At 45.2% G+C, this 16434-nt stretch overlaps 6 protein-coding genes across 8 annotated transcripts; 4 read left to right on the top strand and 2 right to left on the bottom strand.

Moving 5' to 3' along the window:
* The first annotated feature begins 3031 nt into the window (after window positions 1-3031).
* LOC120451958 (neuropeptide F) lies at window positions 3032-5014 on the top strand. Its single transcript, XM_039635980.2, has 3 exons — window positions 3032-3630; window positions 4418-4697; window positions 4750-5014. The coding sequence occupies exons 2-3, from the start codon at window positions 4422-4424 to the stop codon at window positions 4780-4782; spliced, it is 309 nt and encodes a 102-aa protein (XP_039491914.1). The 5' UTR covers window positions 3032-3630; window positions 4418-4421; the 3' UTR covers window positions 4783-5014.
* Window positions 5015-5127: 113 nt separating this feature from the next.
* Window positions 5128-7102, bottom strand: LOC120452752 (synaptic vesicle glycoprotein 2A). 3 transcript variants are annotated; one of them, XM_039637128.1, is made up of 6 exons: window positions 6964-7102; window positions 6581-6905; window positions 5982-6518; window positions 5779-5923; window positions 5314-5719; window positions 5128-5248 (listed from the first exon to the last, which is right to left on the bottom strand). In XM_039637128.1, exons 1-6 carry the CDS (start codon window positions 6995-6997, stop codon window positions 5214-5216), a joined length of 1482 nt encoding a protein of 493 aa, XP_039493062.1. In that variant the 5' UTR covers window positions 6998-7102; the 3' UTR covers window positions 5128-5213. The 3 variants fall into 3 exon arrangements, with proteins under 3 accessions (XP_039493062.1, XP_039493064.1, XP_039493063.1); XM_039637130.2 differs by having other exon boundaries at window positions 6581-6855; window positions 6964-7097; XM_039637129.2 differs by having other exon boundaries at window positions 6581-6918; window positions 6964-7076.
* Window positions 7028-8036, bottom strand: LOC120452753 (ATP synthase mitochondrial F1 complex assembly factor 1). Its single transcript, XM_039637131.2, has 2 exons — window positions 7755-8036; window positions 7028-7698 (listed from the first exon to the last, which is right to left on the bottom strand). Exons 1-2 carry the CDS (start codon window positions 7997-7999, stop codon window positions 7107-7109), a joined length of 837 nt encoding a protein of 278 aa, XP_039493065.1. The 5' UTR covers window positions 8000-8036; the 3' UTR covers window positions 7028-7106.
* An 883-nt stretch (window positions 8037-8919) lies between these two features.
* Window positions 8920-10777, top strand: LOC120452751 (fatty acyl-CoA reductase wat). Its single transcript, XM_039637126.1, has 4 exons — window positions 8920-9214; window positions 9270-9780; window positions 9845-10556; window positions 10614-10777. Exons 1-4 carry the CDS (start codon window positions 9026-9028, stop codon window positions 10699-10701), a joined length of 1500 nt encoding a protein of 499 aa, XP_039493060.1. The 5' UTR covers window positions 8920-9025; the 3' UTR covers window positions 10702-10777.
* A 676-nt stretch (window positions 10778-11453) lies between these two features.
* On the top strand, window positions 11454-13338 carry LOC120453642 (fatty acyl-CoA reductase wat). Its single transcript, XM_039638436.1, has 5 exons — window positions 11454-11578; window positions 11629-11741; window positions 11799-12309; window positions 12365-13076; window positions 13130-13338. The coding sequence occupies exons 1-5, from the start codon at window positions 11503-11505 to the stop codon at window positions 13215-13217; spliced, it is 1500 nt and encodes a 499-aa protein (XP_039494370.1). The 5' UTR covers window positions 11454-11502; the 3' UTR covers window positions 13218-13338.
* A 1175-nt stretch (window positions 13339-14513) lies between these two features.
* On the top strand, window positions 14514-16394 carry LOC120452063 (fatty acyl-CoA reductase wat). The gene is made up of 5 exons (XM_039636126.1): window positions 14514-14622; window positions 14682-14794; window positions 14854-15364; window positions 15426-16137; window positions 16196-16394. Exons 1-5 carry the CDS (start codon window positions 14514-14516, stop codon window positions 16281-16283), a joined length of 1533 nt encoding a protein of 510 aa, XP_039492060.1. The 3' UTR covers window positions 16284-16394.
* Window positions 16395-16434: the final 40 nt, after the last annotated feature.

The following is a 16434-nucleotide window of genomic DNA, read 5'->3' as shown; positions in this document are numbered from 1 at the left end:
CCTATTTTAGGTTTAGTCCCCCAGCACCTCCCTGTCATAAATGTAAAATCTAAATCTAGCTCATAAATATGTAATTAAAGAAAACAAGTTTCTTATTCAACCTCCTAGATACATTTACCCCACAAAACGGGTGTGAAGAAACCTTTTTTAACCAGCAATGTTTTTAAGAGCTTCAATAAAAGTTTCTAAGAGCTATAAAGATTTTATCGCACACACGTTTACTGGGCGCACGGGATTTAATTAATTTTATTGAAAAAGTGAAGTTAGTTTGATTTACAATTTGTAAAAAACACAAGTTCCCTGACCTTACTGCTATAAACTCATAAATTTACGAACTTACTAAGTAAACTAGGATGCAATAATAAATCAATAAAATACCAATAAAATACGAACCAATAAGATTTAATGTCTTAATAGTAAATTCCCATACCTGATCAAAACAAATTAAAAATTGTGAAATCCGTATCTATTTTAGTTTCTTAGAACTCAATTTGACGCTCGACTGACTACTGACCCTTTTAACTCTTCTCCACGCTGCTCTGTCACAATGGAAAATTCACGTGGAATACCACGGATCTGACTAACCCTTTGGATGTAGATCAATATTTGCCAGATTAGAAAAGCAAACAAAGACACACACAAATAGATGCAAAGTTTGTTATTGAGTTGCGAAATTTTAGGTACAATTATCAGTGGGCTGCCAACGAGTGTATTGTTTGGCGACCGTCTAAATGGCAATCTCCCCATTGGCGACCATCCTCAAGGCGAGGAAAACCCCAAAAATCTGGTCCCAAACAGATGTGAGGCGATCTATTTGCTCCAACCCCCGTTTACCCCACTGAAACACTGCGTCGCATACATTAGGCGCTCAATTACCCCAAGTAGTTTGTAACGAGCTGGAAGGGGCGGGTCGGATCATCGCATCGGAATTATTAGCATCTACGTCAGGGCTCTCGGAACTGTTCCTCCGAAATTGGGGGCTGGCGTGCACACTAATATGTGCCTTGAGCACACTACAAAAGTGACACGAAACGGGCCTGGGAAAGTCGGAAAGTGGAAGAAGCCCCTCCGTCTGAGGTCCGAAAAACGCAGGCCGCAACTTAAAAATTATAACTGTATAAAACAAGGCACTTTGCCGTAATTGCAGCGCCGCATCCATCAGCCACCAGTATTGTCTGAGCCACTTACAAGCCCAGTGACGCTGGCGATTTAGCACATGGAAGGTGACAAAAGCCCTGCAAAGTCGCAGCCAGCAGAACAATGAAGTGCATATACTGATGCTGGTAGGCGGTGCTGGGAAAACCCGAAAGGCAGCCAGACTCAACTGGCCATGCGACCCATGCGACTCTCAACGCGGAACATTCGACTGCAGATGTCCTTGAACCAGAGCAGGGGAATCCCCGGCTAACTGCCAACTTGCGCAGCAGGAAGCTGCTGGAGTTACTTACCAAGTTTAAGCTGAACTACCGATTCGTTGAATTCCTAGCTCTTGCTAAGTGTATGTAAATAAGAAGACCTAGGTATAGATGTACATATATTAGCTGTATCTAAAAGTAAGGCAAGCGAACAGATGCAACAACGTATTCACATTTGTTGATACCGATAATGGTTTGGCTCCTTTGAATAGTTAAACTTGCATTTGCCCTAGGTCATATATAAACTATCATTTGACTATCATTCAGCGCTTAATATCCCAAGATGAGTCACAATACAAATAGAACTGTACCCAAAATTGCGGTTTCAGAACGTTATAAAAACTAATTAGCAGTTGTGTAAATGTCGACCTTTTGATTTTGATCAAAAATGATGTTTATTGCCGTCGCGAGGCCAGGAAAACGAGAATAACTATAAGTGAGGTGTTAACTAGGCATTATTTTGGAAACAAAGTGTTTTAAGAAAATGTCAGATAATGGGTTGAAAAACGTATTTAACTTTTATGACAAATGTTCTGAGAAGGACTAAACATTATAATTATTTATAGTGTAACTGTTACGAAAAAAAACATTCTAATAAATTATTTATAGCTACAAAGGACAGGCACATTATTAAATGTATCGATATTGATCATTTATAACACATTTTTTCCACGTGGAGTAATGATACCGTGCTATTATTACTACTATTGTAGTACAGTAAAAAGTGCAGGAAAGTTCAGGGGACTTCGGCCAGACATTGTCCGCCTCGCGGATGCTGTAATGAATGTCGATCGCAAGGTAAGCATACGGGGAGCTTTTCTAGTAGCCACAGTAGCATGTAACCGCCTGTCTTGGCTCCAATTATTAGCAAAAGGCTAGTGCTCTACATTGGCGGCCGGTAATGGAACTGGAACTGGAGCTAAACTCTCAGTCGAACAATGAGGAACCAACCATGCTGGATGGCAATTAGATTTAAATGAGATTTAAATATAAAACGCTACCGCCCGTCGCAAATGAATATCTAACGAGTTTAATTGGAGCGGTAATCACATCGACAGTTGCAGGGAGAGAACGGAGACAAAAAAAAAAAAAAATCAAAACACACAAGTAAGTAAGTAAGTAGGGGCTAGAGCGTTAATTAGTCAGAACGCTTATAACAAATATTAAGTTAATAACCATCCAGAAGAGCCAGAGAACCCGCTCCATGATGTCACGTTGTTGTGATACCACTAGGGAAAGCATATTACGTATACGCACCGCATTGGCAGCCACTGGCAAGCAGATTACAGCACTGATTGTCCGATTGAATCGCTATTGAAGTGATTTAACCGCCTGACCCCAAATTAAATAGCAATGGGAAGTCGAGCAGCGCACTTAATACCTCATCGGGCCGGGTCGCGTATCGCAATCAGCGTCGCCGTCTAAGCCAACAGTTATTAAACAATAATCAAAATACTATAATTAATGATACAGAGCCGCAGCTCGCTGACGCCAGCGAAGGCGGAAGGAGGATTGCAGCTAGTCAGCTAGTCAGCTAGGCTATGAGCACATAAATCAGAGAACCCAAACGATACGAAACGAATTCAGGTGGGGTAGTGGCAGGCACTATAATCCTGCTTATCGAAAATTTGTCATTTATTCAGTTATGCGTAATTCTGCTCCTGATAGCCTGCCCCGTTGCCAGATATCTCGTTAGCCAACTGTCACTATTTGTTAGCGCCCGCCAATCTCCGTTCTCCGTTCTCTGCTCTCGGTTCTCGGTTCACGGTACTCCATTTTCCATTCTCCTTTCTCCATCCAATGCTCCCATTTCCATACCGCCCACCCACTACCACTCCCACTCCAGCTCCCACTCCCGGTGGCTCTTCCGTTCCAGCTGCTGCGAAAGTTCCAACGCGACAGCAGCCACATAATTAGCCTGCATATGAAAACATTTTAGAGGTTTCGCCCCGTGTTCGTTTCGAATCGTTTTGCCAACTTCCGTTCGCCTCTGCTCGGGATCTGGATGAGGGTGGAGTGGATTGGTCGGCGATGATAAGCCGGGCACATCCTCCGACCGGGGACTCCTATAAATACCTGTTGCCAATGGCTTTTGGACAACATTTATTCACGGTCGCGTCCGCTGATTACACAGTCACTCAGTCCGCCGAACAATTGCATTGTGACACCGCTGCGCTTTCCAATTTTGCAATACTCAAAATCGCTTTTATAGCAGGTAAGGGTTTTAAAACGTTTTGAAACAACACCCCGTAAATCACTTAGACACTTAGATAGCTTGGACGAACAATGAGCTGTCATTTGGAGCAGGTTTGGCAAATAATAGCGCTTTCTTAGAACTATTTTATGAGCTCTTTAGTGCGAACGGGTCGTAAAACGTGATTCATAGCTGCATCCTTTCGGTCGGCCCAGGTCGGCCCTAACTAGAAGCTAAGTGCCTTATAATTCTCGTAATTTTAGTAATTCTCGTAGTTATTGACTTTATTTGCCTTTTTCCGGGCCCATGTATCAGCAGCTTTCGTCTGTCCCGCCCAAAAATCATTGAGGGACAATAAATAACGACAGTGAGCTTGTTCGAGTATGATCACTTAACCGAGTTAAAGCCGAGTTTTAGTCAATTAGCATACCAGATTGCCCGCTATTAGCCGAGGCCCTCCAGAGATCCAGACCCCTAAATAGGTCCCCGAGCGATACGAGATCTAAATTACTTAATATTGGTAGTTAATTCTAAGGTTTTTCTACCCTGTCATCGATTATTGTAAATGGAAAAACACCATCTAATTATATACAAAGATTGTTACGCTCACGTGTCTTACAAAACAATTCGTTTTTAAAAATTCTGTAAAAAACTATAATAAATTAACATCGGTAATATTTGTGCACGTATTTTGTAGACCTATATAAAATTGGAAATCAATAGACACACAAAAAAATAAAAGCTTAATAAACAATCGCTTGATCTTTTTTAAAAGTGTCCTACATAATCCTACTTTGCCCTTTCCCAGAACTATGTGCCAAACAATGCGTTGCATCCTGGTGGTCTGCGTGGCCCTCGCTCTCCTTGCCGCCGGCTGCCGGGTGGAGGCGTCCAACTCCAGGCCTCCACGGAAGAACGATGTCAACACCATGGCCGATGCCTACAAGTTCCTGCAGGATCTGGACAGCTACTATGGGGACAGAGCCCGGGTTCGGTTCGGAAAGCGGGGATCGCTGATGGAAATCCTGAGGAACCACGAAATGGACAACTTAAATCTGGGAAAAAGTGCTAACAACGGAGGAGAATTGGTAACCATAGAGTAAATCCCTTTTGGCAGACAATTTTAGAATTATTTTACAGGTCCGAGCGCTTAACGAGGAGGAGATATTCTAAATCCAATTAAAGCGACCAAGGCAACGTCACTAACTCATGATTATAGTTATTAGCATACGCATTTTTATTTAAATTGTTTAACGGGGCAATAGTTTAACGTGTTGGAAAATAAAAGTAGTTGCAGCTACAGAATTTAGTATTTACTCTAGTCTTGATGTTCGTTGAATAAATGAATTGCCCCAAAAATCGCATACGCGATGTCAACACTTAAATAAAGGGTGCAAAGATCAAATGGTGCTTTTTAACTTAGCAAAGCCATTTAAAGCTAATAATTGATATTAAGACCAGACCCAAATATACGTCCAGTATACTGCAAGTCGCTATTACGAAAAGCCAAAGACCAGATACGCTTGCCTACTTTTGGGCCTTTATTTTGTTTGAACAGTCTGGTTTAAGTGAATTAATAGTTACTCATATTTTATGTCCTGAAGTTACAATGGCAAGTAACCCTCCATACAAGCGGCAACTGTGGACACAGCAATAAGAAATGGGAAAATACTATTTACAAGGATCGTTGGCATTGGTACTCACTCAAGGGAAGGATGGAGATCGCCAGCAGGAAGAGTTCGCAGTTGTACTGGATCTTGGAGCCGACCAACATGGCTCCAACGGCCGCCCCACAGCGGCACCACATCAAACTAATGCAGAGGGCCTTGCCGCGCAGGTAGGTGGGCACGAAAAGCAAGAGGGAACCACCGAGCAGCCCAATTATGATGCCGGGAAAGGCGATCAGGAACACGAGCGAAAAGAGTTGCATGGTGTAGTTGGTGACGAAGAGAAGCAAAAATCCAAATGTCGAGGAGGCCACCAGGGAAAAGACGAACATCACCTTCCTGTGCACGCAGAAGAGCGATGCCCAGCACAAGTTGTACAGCACTACATAGACGGATCCCAGAATAAAGGAATCATTGAAGCCTTTAAAGGAGTCACTGCAGACCTAGCGAGACACAAAGAAATAACATGGCTGACTTATAATCAAACGATTCCTTGGCTTACCACGTCCAAGTCGGATTCAGTTTCTATAAACGGACCCGTTTCGGGTACAAAAAGTACCTGGCAGAGGGTCATGCCCTTCGTGTTTCCCTGCCTCATGTTGCAACGGTTTCGCATAGCAGTAAACCAAATTCCCAGGCCGTGTGTCCTACGAGTTTTTAGAATCTACAAACAATAATCCTTTATAGTCTCCAATCCATACTTACATCAGCCCAAGAACGAACATAACCATGCAAACGCACGTGAAATAGCCGACATAGGGCTTCCGAACGAGGGGCATCGCATCATCGAGCATGGAGCGCAGGAAGTTCTGGTGTTCCTTGCGCCGCTTCACCTGAACGTGCTCCTGGTAGGCCAGCAAACGTTTGATTTGATCTTCGCTCAGGGAGCGTCCCGTGTTCTTCCGGGATATCCATTCCATTGTAGCCAAACCTCTTTCGGTCTCGCCAATCATGAGTAAAAACTTGGGGCTTTCCGGCAAAAGGAGCAACAGCAAAACGGCAAACACGCCCGGCAGAATGAACATACAACCCAAAGCGCGCCAAGGTCTAAATGTCAAGGAGCCCACTAACTCCTCCTCAAACTCTATCAAGCCCGAGCCGAGGAACAGCGTGGCCCACGACGGACACGAGATCATGGCAAAGCCAGTAAACATGTACAGGTGAGTTATGGAACGGACCATAATCCGATGCGAGCAGAACTCACTTAGGTAGGTGGCTGCCACGAAGCTTGGTCCGGCCACACTGGAGGAAGGCGTAAAGTTGTTAAGTGGGTCTATGCTCTTCGACCTCCGCATGGTACTCACAAAATACATGTGATGAAGCGCATGACAAAGAAGCCGGTGAACGTTACCGTGAACATGGAGGCCACGGAGCACAAGTTGCTTATTGTAATGGTGCGCAAAAGGGTCCAGCGCCGACCTTTCTTGTCAGTGATGTAGCCCCAGAAGTAGGAGGAGCATATAATGCCCATAAAGCCAGCCGCTGCTACCGAGGCCAACTGCGCCTCATTCATGCGGAGATCGCAGACCGCCGCCGGACCGATGATGCCCATTCCCATTGTTTCTTGGATCGTGAGCATCTGCAGGAGACCGAGTGTCAGAGTGGCAAACAGATGAACCCTTCCGAAACCTGTGGGGGTGAGCTATGCTTGTGCATGTAAAGCGCTTCGGGACTTTTGAATATTTACCAATATCTTCCATTACCGAATCAAAGTGCTCCATCTTGTGTACATTGAGTGTGAAGACTTACAATTTGCGAAATGAATACTGTTTCGTGTTTAATATATCCGTGTCGTGTTTGTTCTGTTTATTTTGACTAAAATCGCAGGGCCTAGACCAGCTGTATGTTCTCAACTTCCGTAATCAGATCCATGTGCTTGAACTCGTCCGGCTTGCGGGTAAAAGTGTTCAGCAAGCGCAGCTTGCCCTCGTCGGGCTTCAGGTAGAACATCTGCAACTCATTGGCCAGGCACTGAGCCTCCTGAGCTGTGAGTACCTTAGTGTCGTATTCGCCGCGCATGAGAACAACTCCCTTGTCTTGGACCTCGGTGTAGTGGACCAGAGTGAGACACTCGGGAGCGTTCTCGTGGTGCACCTGGTACGCCAAGAGCGGGGTGAAGTGCACGGTGTTGGCGGCGAACTGCAGCATGACGAACTCGAATCCCTCACTGCGGGGCAGCGGCAGCAGAAAGACCGGGTGCTCCTTGGCGCGCGCCATGAGACTCTCGTACTGAGCAGTGGTCAGAGTGGCAGCCAGGACCTCCTTAGTCTTATGGTACTCCAACCAGATCCTAGAGACCTCCTCGGCGGTCTTGTCTTCAATCAGTTCCAGTTTCATGATGTCAGTGAGCTTCTTGTGGGGCAGCTCAGCCGTCTGCTCAGCCTGCAGCTTTTGCTTGGGATTAAGCAGCTCGGAGTAGGACCTGAAATTGGCAGGGAATCAGCCATGGAGTGCTTCCTGCCCGAAATCTGGACTTACCTGGCCTGGCTCTGGCCATCCTTGATGGGATTCAACACACGCTCCACGCGATCCAGGAACTCCTCAGCCGACGTCTGCTGCAACTTGGCAATCTTGCTCGCGTACTTGGAGTAATAGGGATTGTCCTCCTTCAGCTTGTCGATGGCCTCCTCGGCGCGTCGGGCGGCGGACATGGTGATTGTGCGGTTCGCCGTCAAAGAGTTATTCAGAAAAACGCGAACAAGCAACTTCTTGGCGCATGCCATTTCCTCACATCAAAAATTATACAACTAGACAGCTGATTCTGATTGTCAATAGGAAATCGATAATATCTATCGATAGGTCGCTCTAGCGGTGGGACCGTTTTTAACTTTTTCTACATGACATTACGCAAAGCTTAAAGTGAGTATTTTACTTTTGTTTATTTGAATATTTCGGTGGCATTATATGTTGAGCTACAGACCATATTTCGTCTAGGTTGCCATGAGTTTTCAAAACGAATCCTGTTAGTTGTTTATTTTAAATTTAAGCAAGTGCAAACACAGTTACACAGCTACAGAAAGTATATACATTTAAAACATTTCTAGTGTCAAACAGCCAAAGGTAAAGCGTAGTATATTAATGTCGACACGTTAAGAAATACATGTTTATATTAGACATTATCCTTTTTTAATAAATGTAAGTCAATGGTAAACTAATTATCAACTAATCTTAGATGAATGTTTTTCAAACATTTTTATTTATTTTTCAAAATACTCTTTATTTAGTCTATAGTTTAGTTTCATTCATCATAGTTTAATGTTTGAAACGACACTAATAATTACACTGGCAGTAATCAAATTTTACAAAGTAAGGGTTTGCATTTAAAAAATATACTCACAATCCGTACTTAGACCTCCTTCGTGGGTCATTTGGTTGGCAAATACTCGCTATACTCGATTTAAAAAAATATGGAAATGAGCATATAGGGAAATAAGACAGGGGTGCAGAAATAAAATACACTTAGACCATTTATTTAAATATATAACAACTTTACCTACTTTTGGGAGCCATTACCCCAACATAAACTAAAATTGGAAACCAAATGCGTAAGTAAGTTCCATAATATTATTCGTAATTACCAGCCCTGGGTCTTCAGTTCACCGAACGGTCGAACATTTTGTATAAATATCCGCAGCGAAATCAAGGTGATTTACATTAAAGCTGTTCTTTGTTAAAAACGAAAGCAACGTTTACCTGTATCGGATAGACTCCTTGCCGCCAGTTTAAGCGTAAACCACTAACTAATCCAAATGGATACGGATATTCAGAGATGCTTCCGGAGCAAGACGGTGTTCCTCACAGGAGCCACTGGCTTTTTGGGAAAAGTCGTCATTGAGAAACTTCTGCGGACCACGGAGGTGAAACGCATCTATGTGCTGATCAGACCGAAGCGCGGAGTTGAGATTACGGATCGGGTTATCACGTGGTCAAAGGACGCGGTAAGTAAGAGCGAGGAAACCCAAAAGAAGCGCTCACTCAAAAGGTTTTGAAAAGGTGTTTGAACTGCTGCTCAAGTCCAAGCCGGAGGCCCTTCAAAGAGTGTGTCCCATCGCAGGGGATTGCCTCGACTTCGATTTGGGAATCAGCGAGAATGATCGAAGACTTCTGGCCTCCGAAGTGCAGATTGTCATCCATGGAGCAGCCACCGTGCGATTCAATGAGCCGCTTCACACGGCCCTCGCCATCAACACAAGGGCCACCCAACTGATGATCCAACTGGCCAAGGAAATGCGGCAGCTGCAGGCCTTTGTTCACATCTCCACCGCCTTCTCCAACTGCGTTATCTACAACATCAAGGAAAACTTCTACCCCGAGCACCTCAACTGCAGCGCCGATAAGGTGCTGGCCATGGCTGAGCTGGTGAGCGACGAGCTCCTGGACAACATGGAGCAAGCGCTTCTTGGCTCTTTTCCCAACACGTACACCTACACCAAAGCACTGGCCGAGGACGTGATCCTGAAGGAAGCGGTTGGCTTGCCACTGTGCATCTTCCGACCGGCAGTCAGTAAGTAATCTTTCAACATACCCAGTCTCCGTCGCGTCTTAGTTGAGATGTTTTCCCAACCCAGTTATCGCGGCACACAAGGAACCCATCTCCGGCTGGATTGACAACATGTACGGACCAATGGCCATTCTTTTCGGCGTGGCCCGTGGGGTACTGCGCATTGCCACCATCGATCACCATGCCGAAGCAAGCCTGGTGCCCGTGGACTACTGCGCCAATTTGACTCTGGCCTGCACCTGGAAAACCATTGACGAAGGCAGCGGAATGGAGGCACAGGAAACACCTGTTATCTACCAACTGGCGCCCATTGAGCAGAACAAAATCACCCACGGCGAGTTCATCCGACACGCCCTCGACGGACGCACCAACTGCCCGCTGACCAAGATGATTTGGTATCCCTTTATTCACTGCATCACAGTGCCGTGGCTCTTCCCCCTGGCAGCCTTCTTCTACCACACCCTGCCAGCCTACTTCTTCGACCTGGCTCTCTGTCTGAGTGGCCGGAAGCCCAGGCTGGTTAAGGTTTACCAGAAGATCCACAAGACTCTGGGCATCTTGGGCCCCTTTGCCTGCAAGAGCTGGCGCTTTGACATGCGGAACACGGATCGCCTGAGGCAGCTCATGTCGGAGGAGGATCGAAGGATATACTACTTCGATATGGCCCGCCTCAACTGGAAGGCATACTTCCTTCAAGCTCTTTGTGGCATGAGGCAGTTTTTGGGAAACGAGCCACCCACTCCGGAGTCCATTGCTCGAGGCAAGAAGCTCATTAGGCGGTAATGACCATTGTCCTTTCTACTTCTTACATAGTACTACATGTTATTGCATTTTAGTTTGAAGCTGCTCCATCATATCCTGCAAGCTGTCCTGTGCTTAGTGGCCCTCCTAGCATTGTGGTCGGTGGTAAGGATCTTAGTGTGATTCAGAAGTATAAAAGCTATCAGTCGACTCGCGTAATTGCCTCAATAAATATATTCAACACATAGAAAGTAGCGTATGACATGACTTTTATTTTGGTTGCGTGAATGGGGTTGCTTTGGTGTTCTCCCCTTGGAAGTCGTTCCAAAAAGGTGCACTGAATAGCACAATCGATTGTTGAAAGTATATGCAACAGATTACATAGAAAACGTACATATAGTATGCACCTTCTTTAAATAATTAGGCTATAAATGGATGAACGAATTGGTTTAACTATATAAGGTTCCTATAAGTAAGACATGGTCTAGCACTTACACGGTGTCGTAGTCTCGACGAGTAGATATATGCAATTATGTAACGACCGATCGGGGACTTCTTACACGTGCCCATAAAATAATTATATACCCGGAAATCGCAAGTCATCGCATGCACTTTATATTTTACCATTCTTATTTTCGATTCATATACTCATTTGAATTTCGCGCAAGAGATGACAGCTCAATACTTAATTTCGAATCAACTTAAAAGTTATAAATTAAGTGCACACATAGTGGCGCCAATGTATAGCGAAGTGAGTTCTTTTGCTGCACAAATAATTAGTTATACCCAAAAAAAATACACTTTCGCAGTGGTTGGAGCACGAGCTCCTCCCTAAAACGGGAGTCCATTGGGTGCCTTGAATATGCTGAACTCGACCTTTGTTGGGTATAATTTATAGATTCCCAAATAAATAGAAGCGCTAGTTTGGAATCACTTTTCAGTTCACTGGCGCACGAAGCGTTCAATTACCTTTCTCGGAGCAAAATGGATAGTGATATACAAGGATTCTTCAAAAACAAGACCGTTTTCCTTACGGGTGCCACCGGATTTCTGGGAAAAGGTACCCCACTCTTGGAATATTATCGCAAGCTTATGGAGTATGCTTTTCAGTGATCACTGAGAAGCTCCTGAGGACCACGGAAGTCAATCGGATCTACTCCCTAATCAGAGCCAAGCGGGGAGTGCCCATCCAGGACCGAATCACAACCTGGGCGAAGGATCCGGTGAGTGATCTTCAGTGCTAGGGTGGCAGACGTGTCCTGACCCCTCCTGTTCCAAAGGTGTTCGAGGTGCTCCTGAGGACAAAGCCAGATGCCCTGCAGCGGGTTTGTCCCATCGAGGGGGACTGCCTGGATCCGGATTTGGGTATAAGCCAATCGGATCGGAGGATCCTGACCGCCGAGGTGCAGGTTGTAATCCATGGAGCCGCCACCGTGCGATTCGACGAGGCTCTTCACCTGTCCCTAGCTATCAATGTGCGGGCCACTCGTCTGATGCTTCAGCTGGCCAAGCAGATGACCCAGCTGGTGTCCTACGTCCACATCTCCACCGCGTACTCCAACTGCGTGGTGCATGACATCGCAGAGCGTTTCTATCCGGAGCATTTGAACTGCAGCTCGGATAAGATCCTGGCCGTGGGTGAAATGGTGAGCAATCAATTACTGGACGCCATGGAACCGAGCCTAGTTGGCTCCTTCCCCAACACGTACACCTACACCAAAGCCCTGGCTGAGGATGTGATCCTGCGGGAGGCGGGCGACCTGCCACTGTGCATCTTCCGCCCGGCGATCAGTAAGTGCACCAGATTGGGATTAACCTTCAAAAGCTGCAGCTTAACTATTCCCAGTAATGTCCACTTACAAGGAGCCCCTGGATGGCTGGGTGGACAACCTATTCGGACCATTGGCCCTCTGCTTCGGCGGTGCTCGCGGTATAATGCGGGTCACCACGGTGGACCCCAATGCCAAGATCAGCATGGTGCCCGCTGACTTCTGCGTAAATGTGGCATTGGCTAGTGCCTGGAAAACGTCCGAGAAATCCGTATCAAATGGAAAGGTCCAGAAGCCGCCCATTTACGCGTTTGCGCCCAGCGAGAACAACCTGCTGAGCTACGGAAGCTTTATCGAATCATCTATATTCTATCGGGACATCATACCTCTGACCAAGATGCTGTGGTATCCCTTTGTCCTGTGCATCTCCAACCCATCCCTGTTCCCGCTGGCCGCCTTCTTCTTCCACACCCTCCCCGGCTACTTTTTCGATATGCTGCTGCGCCTCAAGGGCCGGAAGCCTATTCTCGTGGATCTGTATCGGAAGATTCACAAGAACATCGCCGTCCTGGGCCCGTTCTCCAGCACCACCTGGAACTTTGACATGACCAACACCAAGGAGCTAAGGGAATCGATGTCCAAGCAGGACCTCCACCTGTACGACTTCGACATGGCCCAGCTGGATTGGGATGACTACTTCAAGTCCGCCATGTACGGAATGCGCTTGTATATTGGAAAGGAGAAACCCACCGCGGAGTCCATTGCCAAGGGTCTGAAGCTGAGAATGCGGTGAGTCTCATAATGACACCTTGAATTCCTTCTAATTCAAAGCCTCTTTGCAGTCTTAAGGTCCTTCACTATGCCTTCGCATCCTCACTGGCTTCCCTTGCTGCTTACGCCCTTTGGTCGCTGGGCAAACTCGTAGTTTAACTTCCGCAGAGGGGATAGAAGTTCTCAACGGACTTTATCGATATGAAATGATATTTTTTATGTTCTCTAAAATTATATGCTTAAAATAATCAAAAATAAAATACACAATATTAAAAACCTAGTGACTCTTGAACATTTAACATACAAAACTGAAAGCTTTTGTGACGAACAATAAGTTTGCAGTCGACTAAGAAAATACACTTTCTCATTCGGCCAAACATCATAATAGAGTACATTTTGGTTGTTGACATATTCTATTTGGCGTCACCTATTAGTCATCACTCGATATACTAATAACTTCGTAGAGGTTATCAACTAATGTGAGATACTAAGATAAAACCTTAACTATTTGGTTAGAGCAAAAATATATTTTGCATGCTTTACAGTTTACATTTTAGGCTAAAGCCTAAAAGTATGCTGTGAAATATACAGTAAATTTTACAGAATGTCGCAATTTGGTAAACTTTTTTCCTCGTATTAAAAAGGTTTGGTCAAAAATATATTATTATAAAAACATCTATAAAAACCTCTCTTTAGTTTTTTTTTGTTTCCGATACAAAAATATATTGTGTACCAAAAAGTTCTATGCGCAATAATTTCTGACTGAGGCTTTCTTCAGTTTTTGAAAATATATATTTTTAAAACAATAAATCCAAATACAAATACAATAGAAGTAAGCCAAGAAAAGACAACAATTGTATATATTTATTGATGTATAAGCTAAAGCAGTTATTCTCGTAGGATGTAAATGCATGGATGTAAGTGCAGAAATCTAATATAATTATATATTAAAACGAACGCAACAATCAATTCCAACCCGATTCGTTAATTTATTGGCAGGTTCGGATGACAACAGCTTTATAACAGAATTATAAGCCGAATATCTGTTCTTGAATAGTACAACCAGGAAGAAGATTTTTCATCGAATTCTGAATTTCAATTTTAAGTGAAGTAAGTCAAAATGGCGTGGTGCAAAACTCCAAATACTTAACAAATTTCCATTTGTGCTGCAACAGTATTTTAAATAAAACAAACGAATATGGATGACAGTGCAGTTACCAAATGTTTCAGCGCCTGTCAAGAACCGAGAAATGCAATCCGGCCGTAGCAGTGACTATTCATTAGGTGCTTAGGAGTGTTTGATATAATTTAGCATACGATTGGCCGGGTCACTGTGGCACCGTGACACTGCGTCTACCGGCGCAGCGAATATAAAAGGCACGACCATACCCAATTGATTTCCTATTGAAGTGTGTTTTCAACTCGCAATCATCGCATCGGTAGAATTCGTTCGGAATGACGCTAAACAATATCATATCCAGAACGGAAATGGACGAGGGCATTCCTGGTTTTTACAAGGACAAGGTGGTGTTCCTTACAGGCGCCACCGGGTTTCTGGGAAAAGGTATGATTCGAGTAAAGGAACCCAGGAAATCAGGTTATGTCTCATCTCCATTTTCCCAGTGATAATTGAGAAGCTCTTGCGAACGACGGAGGTAAAACGTATTTACTCCATGATCAGACCCAAAAGGGGGAAGGATATTCAGGAGCGTCTCGCCATTTGGGAGAAGGACCCAGTAAGTCAGAAGTTCCAACAAGGTAGAACCCTTCTCAGGATTTACTTTCACTCTCCAAGCTTTTTGAAGTCCTGCTGAAGCTGAAGCCAGATGCACTGAAGCGAATCTCCGTCATCGCAGGGGACTGTCTGGACCCCGACCTGGGCATCAATATGTCGGATCGCAAGCTCCTAGCTTCTGAGGTGCAGATAGTGATCCATGGAGCAGCCACGGTGCGCTTTAATGAGCCACTTCACGTGGCCCTGGCCATCAATACACGTGCCACGAGGCTGATGCTCCACTTGGCCAAGGAGATGAAACACCTGGAGGCCTATTTGCACATCTCAACGGCGTTCTCCAACTGCGTTATTTTTCGCATCGAGGAGAGATTCTATCCCGAACACCTAACCTGCGACTCGGACTCGGTTCTGACCATGAGTAAGCTACTGAGTGAGCAAATGATGGACAACCTGGCACCCACTCTGGTTGGAGACTTTCCCAATACCTACACCTACACCAAAGCTCTGGCGGAGGATGTAATCCTAAGGGAGTCCGGCGATCTTCCAGTGAGTGTCTTCCGACCATCAGTCAGTGAGTATTGAAAGTGGTGAAAAGGCAAGGAGTACTGATATACCTATTTTCGCAATCCCAGTCATTGCCACCCACGAGGAGCCGGTTACCGGTTGGATAGACAACCTGTACGGACCCATTGCTCTTATCTACGGCGTGGGCCATGGAGTCCTCCGCCTGACCACCTTCGACAAAGATGGTTACGCCAACATGGTGCCAGTGGACTACTGTGCGAATGTGGCTTTAGCTAGTATATGGCAGACATCCAAAGAGAAATCCCAGCGAGAAACCAGATCCCAACCCCCCATCTACACCTTGGCTCCCAGTGAAAGAAACCAACTGGTAAACCGTGACTTTTTGAAGCACTCCCTGAGCGTGCGGACAGACTTCCCACTGCCCAAGATGATATGGTATCCGTTTCTGCACTGCATTTCCAATCGGCGACTCTTCCCTCTAGCCGCCTTCTTTTACCACACTCTACCTGGCTACTTCTTCGATATAGCCCTGAGACTCATGGGAAGAAAGCCTCGTCTGGTGAAGCTGTACAGAAGCGTACATGCCAACATGGCGATACTAGAGCACTTCTTCCACAACACTTGGCACTTTGAGACGAAGAGCACAGACCGGTTGAGAGTGTTGATGTCTCCGGAGGATCGGCGGATGTACAACTTCGATATGGAGGCTTTGGACTGGGGAAAGTACTTCCGGAAGGCCCTCTTCGGCATGCGACTTTACCTGGCCAAGGAACCTCCAACTAAGGAATCCCTCGAACAGGGTCGGCGAATGCTCTATCGGTAGGTCTTGTGGAAACACGTATGATACTAACATAAGATTCATTTTATTCATTATTAGATTGAAGTTCCTGCACTACAGCCTTATGACCTTACTGTGCGCCATTGCTGTCTTCCTGTTGTGGAACCTTGTCAGGTTGTTCATTTAAACTGCTGGGCTCATTCAACGCTCGAACTAAGAAAAACCTTGGGTGTTCATTAAATAGACTGTAGTTTGTAGTTTAAGGCAATACAAGGACAACCTAAATTTTCATCATATACAACACTCGATCATGTCATATATTTATAGATAAATACTTC

Source organism: Drosophila santomea, chromosome 3R (assembly GCF_016746245.2).
Source record: "Drosophila santomea strain STO CAGO 1482 chromosome 3R, Prin_Dsan_1.1, whole genome shotgun sequence".
In the NCBI taxonomy this organism is placed as follows: Eukaryota; Metazoa; Arthropoda; class Insecta; order Diptera; family Drosophilidae; genus Drosophila; species Drosophila santomea.
The sequence above is the reverse complement of the archived record's forward strand: the minus strand, read 5'-3'. Positions and strand labels throughout refer to the sequence as shown.

Coding starts and splice junctions, on each gene's coding strand:
- LOC120452063 (XM_039636126.1), top strand. CDS start 14,514: ATGACGCTAAACAATATCATATCCAGAACGGAAATGGACGAGGGCATT. Junction 14,623..14,681: donor CACCGGGTTTCTGGGAAAAG/GTATGATTCGAG, acceptor CCATTTTCCCAG/TGATAATTGAGAAGCTCTTG. Junction 15,365..15,425: donor TGTCTTCCGACCATCAGTCA/GTGAGTATTGAA, acceptor TCGCAATCCCAG/TCATTGCCACCCACGAGGAG.
- LOC120452752 (XM_039637128.1), bottom strand. CDS start 6,997: ATGGAGCACTTTGATTCGGTAATGGAAGATATTG. Junction 6,906..6,963: donor TTCGGTAATGGAAGATATTG/GTAAATATTCAA, acceptor TCACCCCCACAG/GTTTCGGAAGGGTTCATCTG. Junction 6,519..6,580: donor CGCTTCATCACATGTATTTT/GTGAGTACCATG, acceptor GCCTTCCTCCAG/TGTGGCCGGACCAAGCTTCG.
- LOC120451958 (XM_039635980.2), top strand. CDS start 4,422: ATGTGCCAAACAATGCGTTGCATCCTGGTGGTCTGCGTGGCCCTCGCT. Junction 4,698..4,749: donor CTAACAACGGAGGAGAATTG/GTAACCATAGAG, acceptor ATTATTTTACAG/GTCCGAGCGCTTAACGAGGA.
- LOC120452751 (XM_039637126.1), top strand. CDS start 9,026: ATGGATACGGATATTCAGAGATGCTTCCGGAGCAAGACGGTGTTCCTC. Junction 9,215..9,269: donor TCACGTGGTCAAAGGACGCG/GTAAGTAAGAGC, acceptor GGTTTTGAAAAG/GTGTTTGAACTGCTGCTCAA. Junction 9,781..9,844: donor CATCTTCCGACCGGCAGTCA/GTAAGTAATCTT, acceptor TTCCCAACCCAG/TTATCGCGGCACACAAGGAA.
- LOC120452753 (XM_039637131.2), bottom strand. CDS start 7,999: ATGGCATGCGCCAAGAAGTTGCTTGTTCGCGTTTTTCTGAATAACTCT. Junction 7,699..7,754: donor GATGGCCAGAGCCAGGCCAG/GTAAGTCCAGAT, acceptor TGCCAATTTCAG/GTCCTACTCCGAGCTGCTTA.
- LOC120453642 (XM_039638436.1), top strand. CDS start 11,503: ATGGATAGTGATATACAAGGATTCTTCAAAAACAAGACCGTTTTCCTT. Junction 11,579..11,628: donor CACCGGATTTCTGGGAAAAG/GTACCCCACTCT, acceptor TATGCTTTTCAG/TGATCACTGAGAAGCTCCTG. Junction 11,742..11,798: donor CAACCTGGGCGAAGGATCCG/GTGAGTGATCTT, acceptor CCTGTTCCAAAG/GTGTTCGAGGTGCTCCTGAG.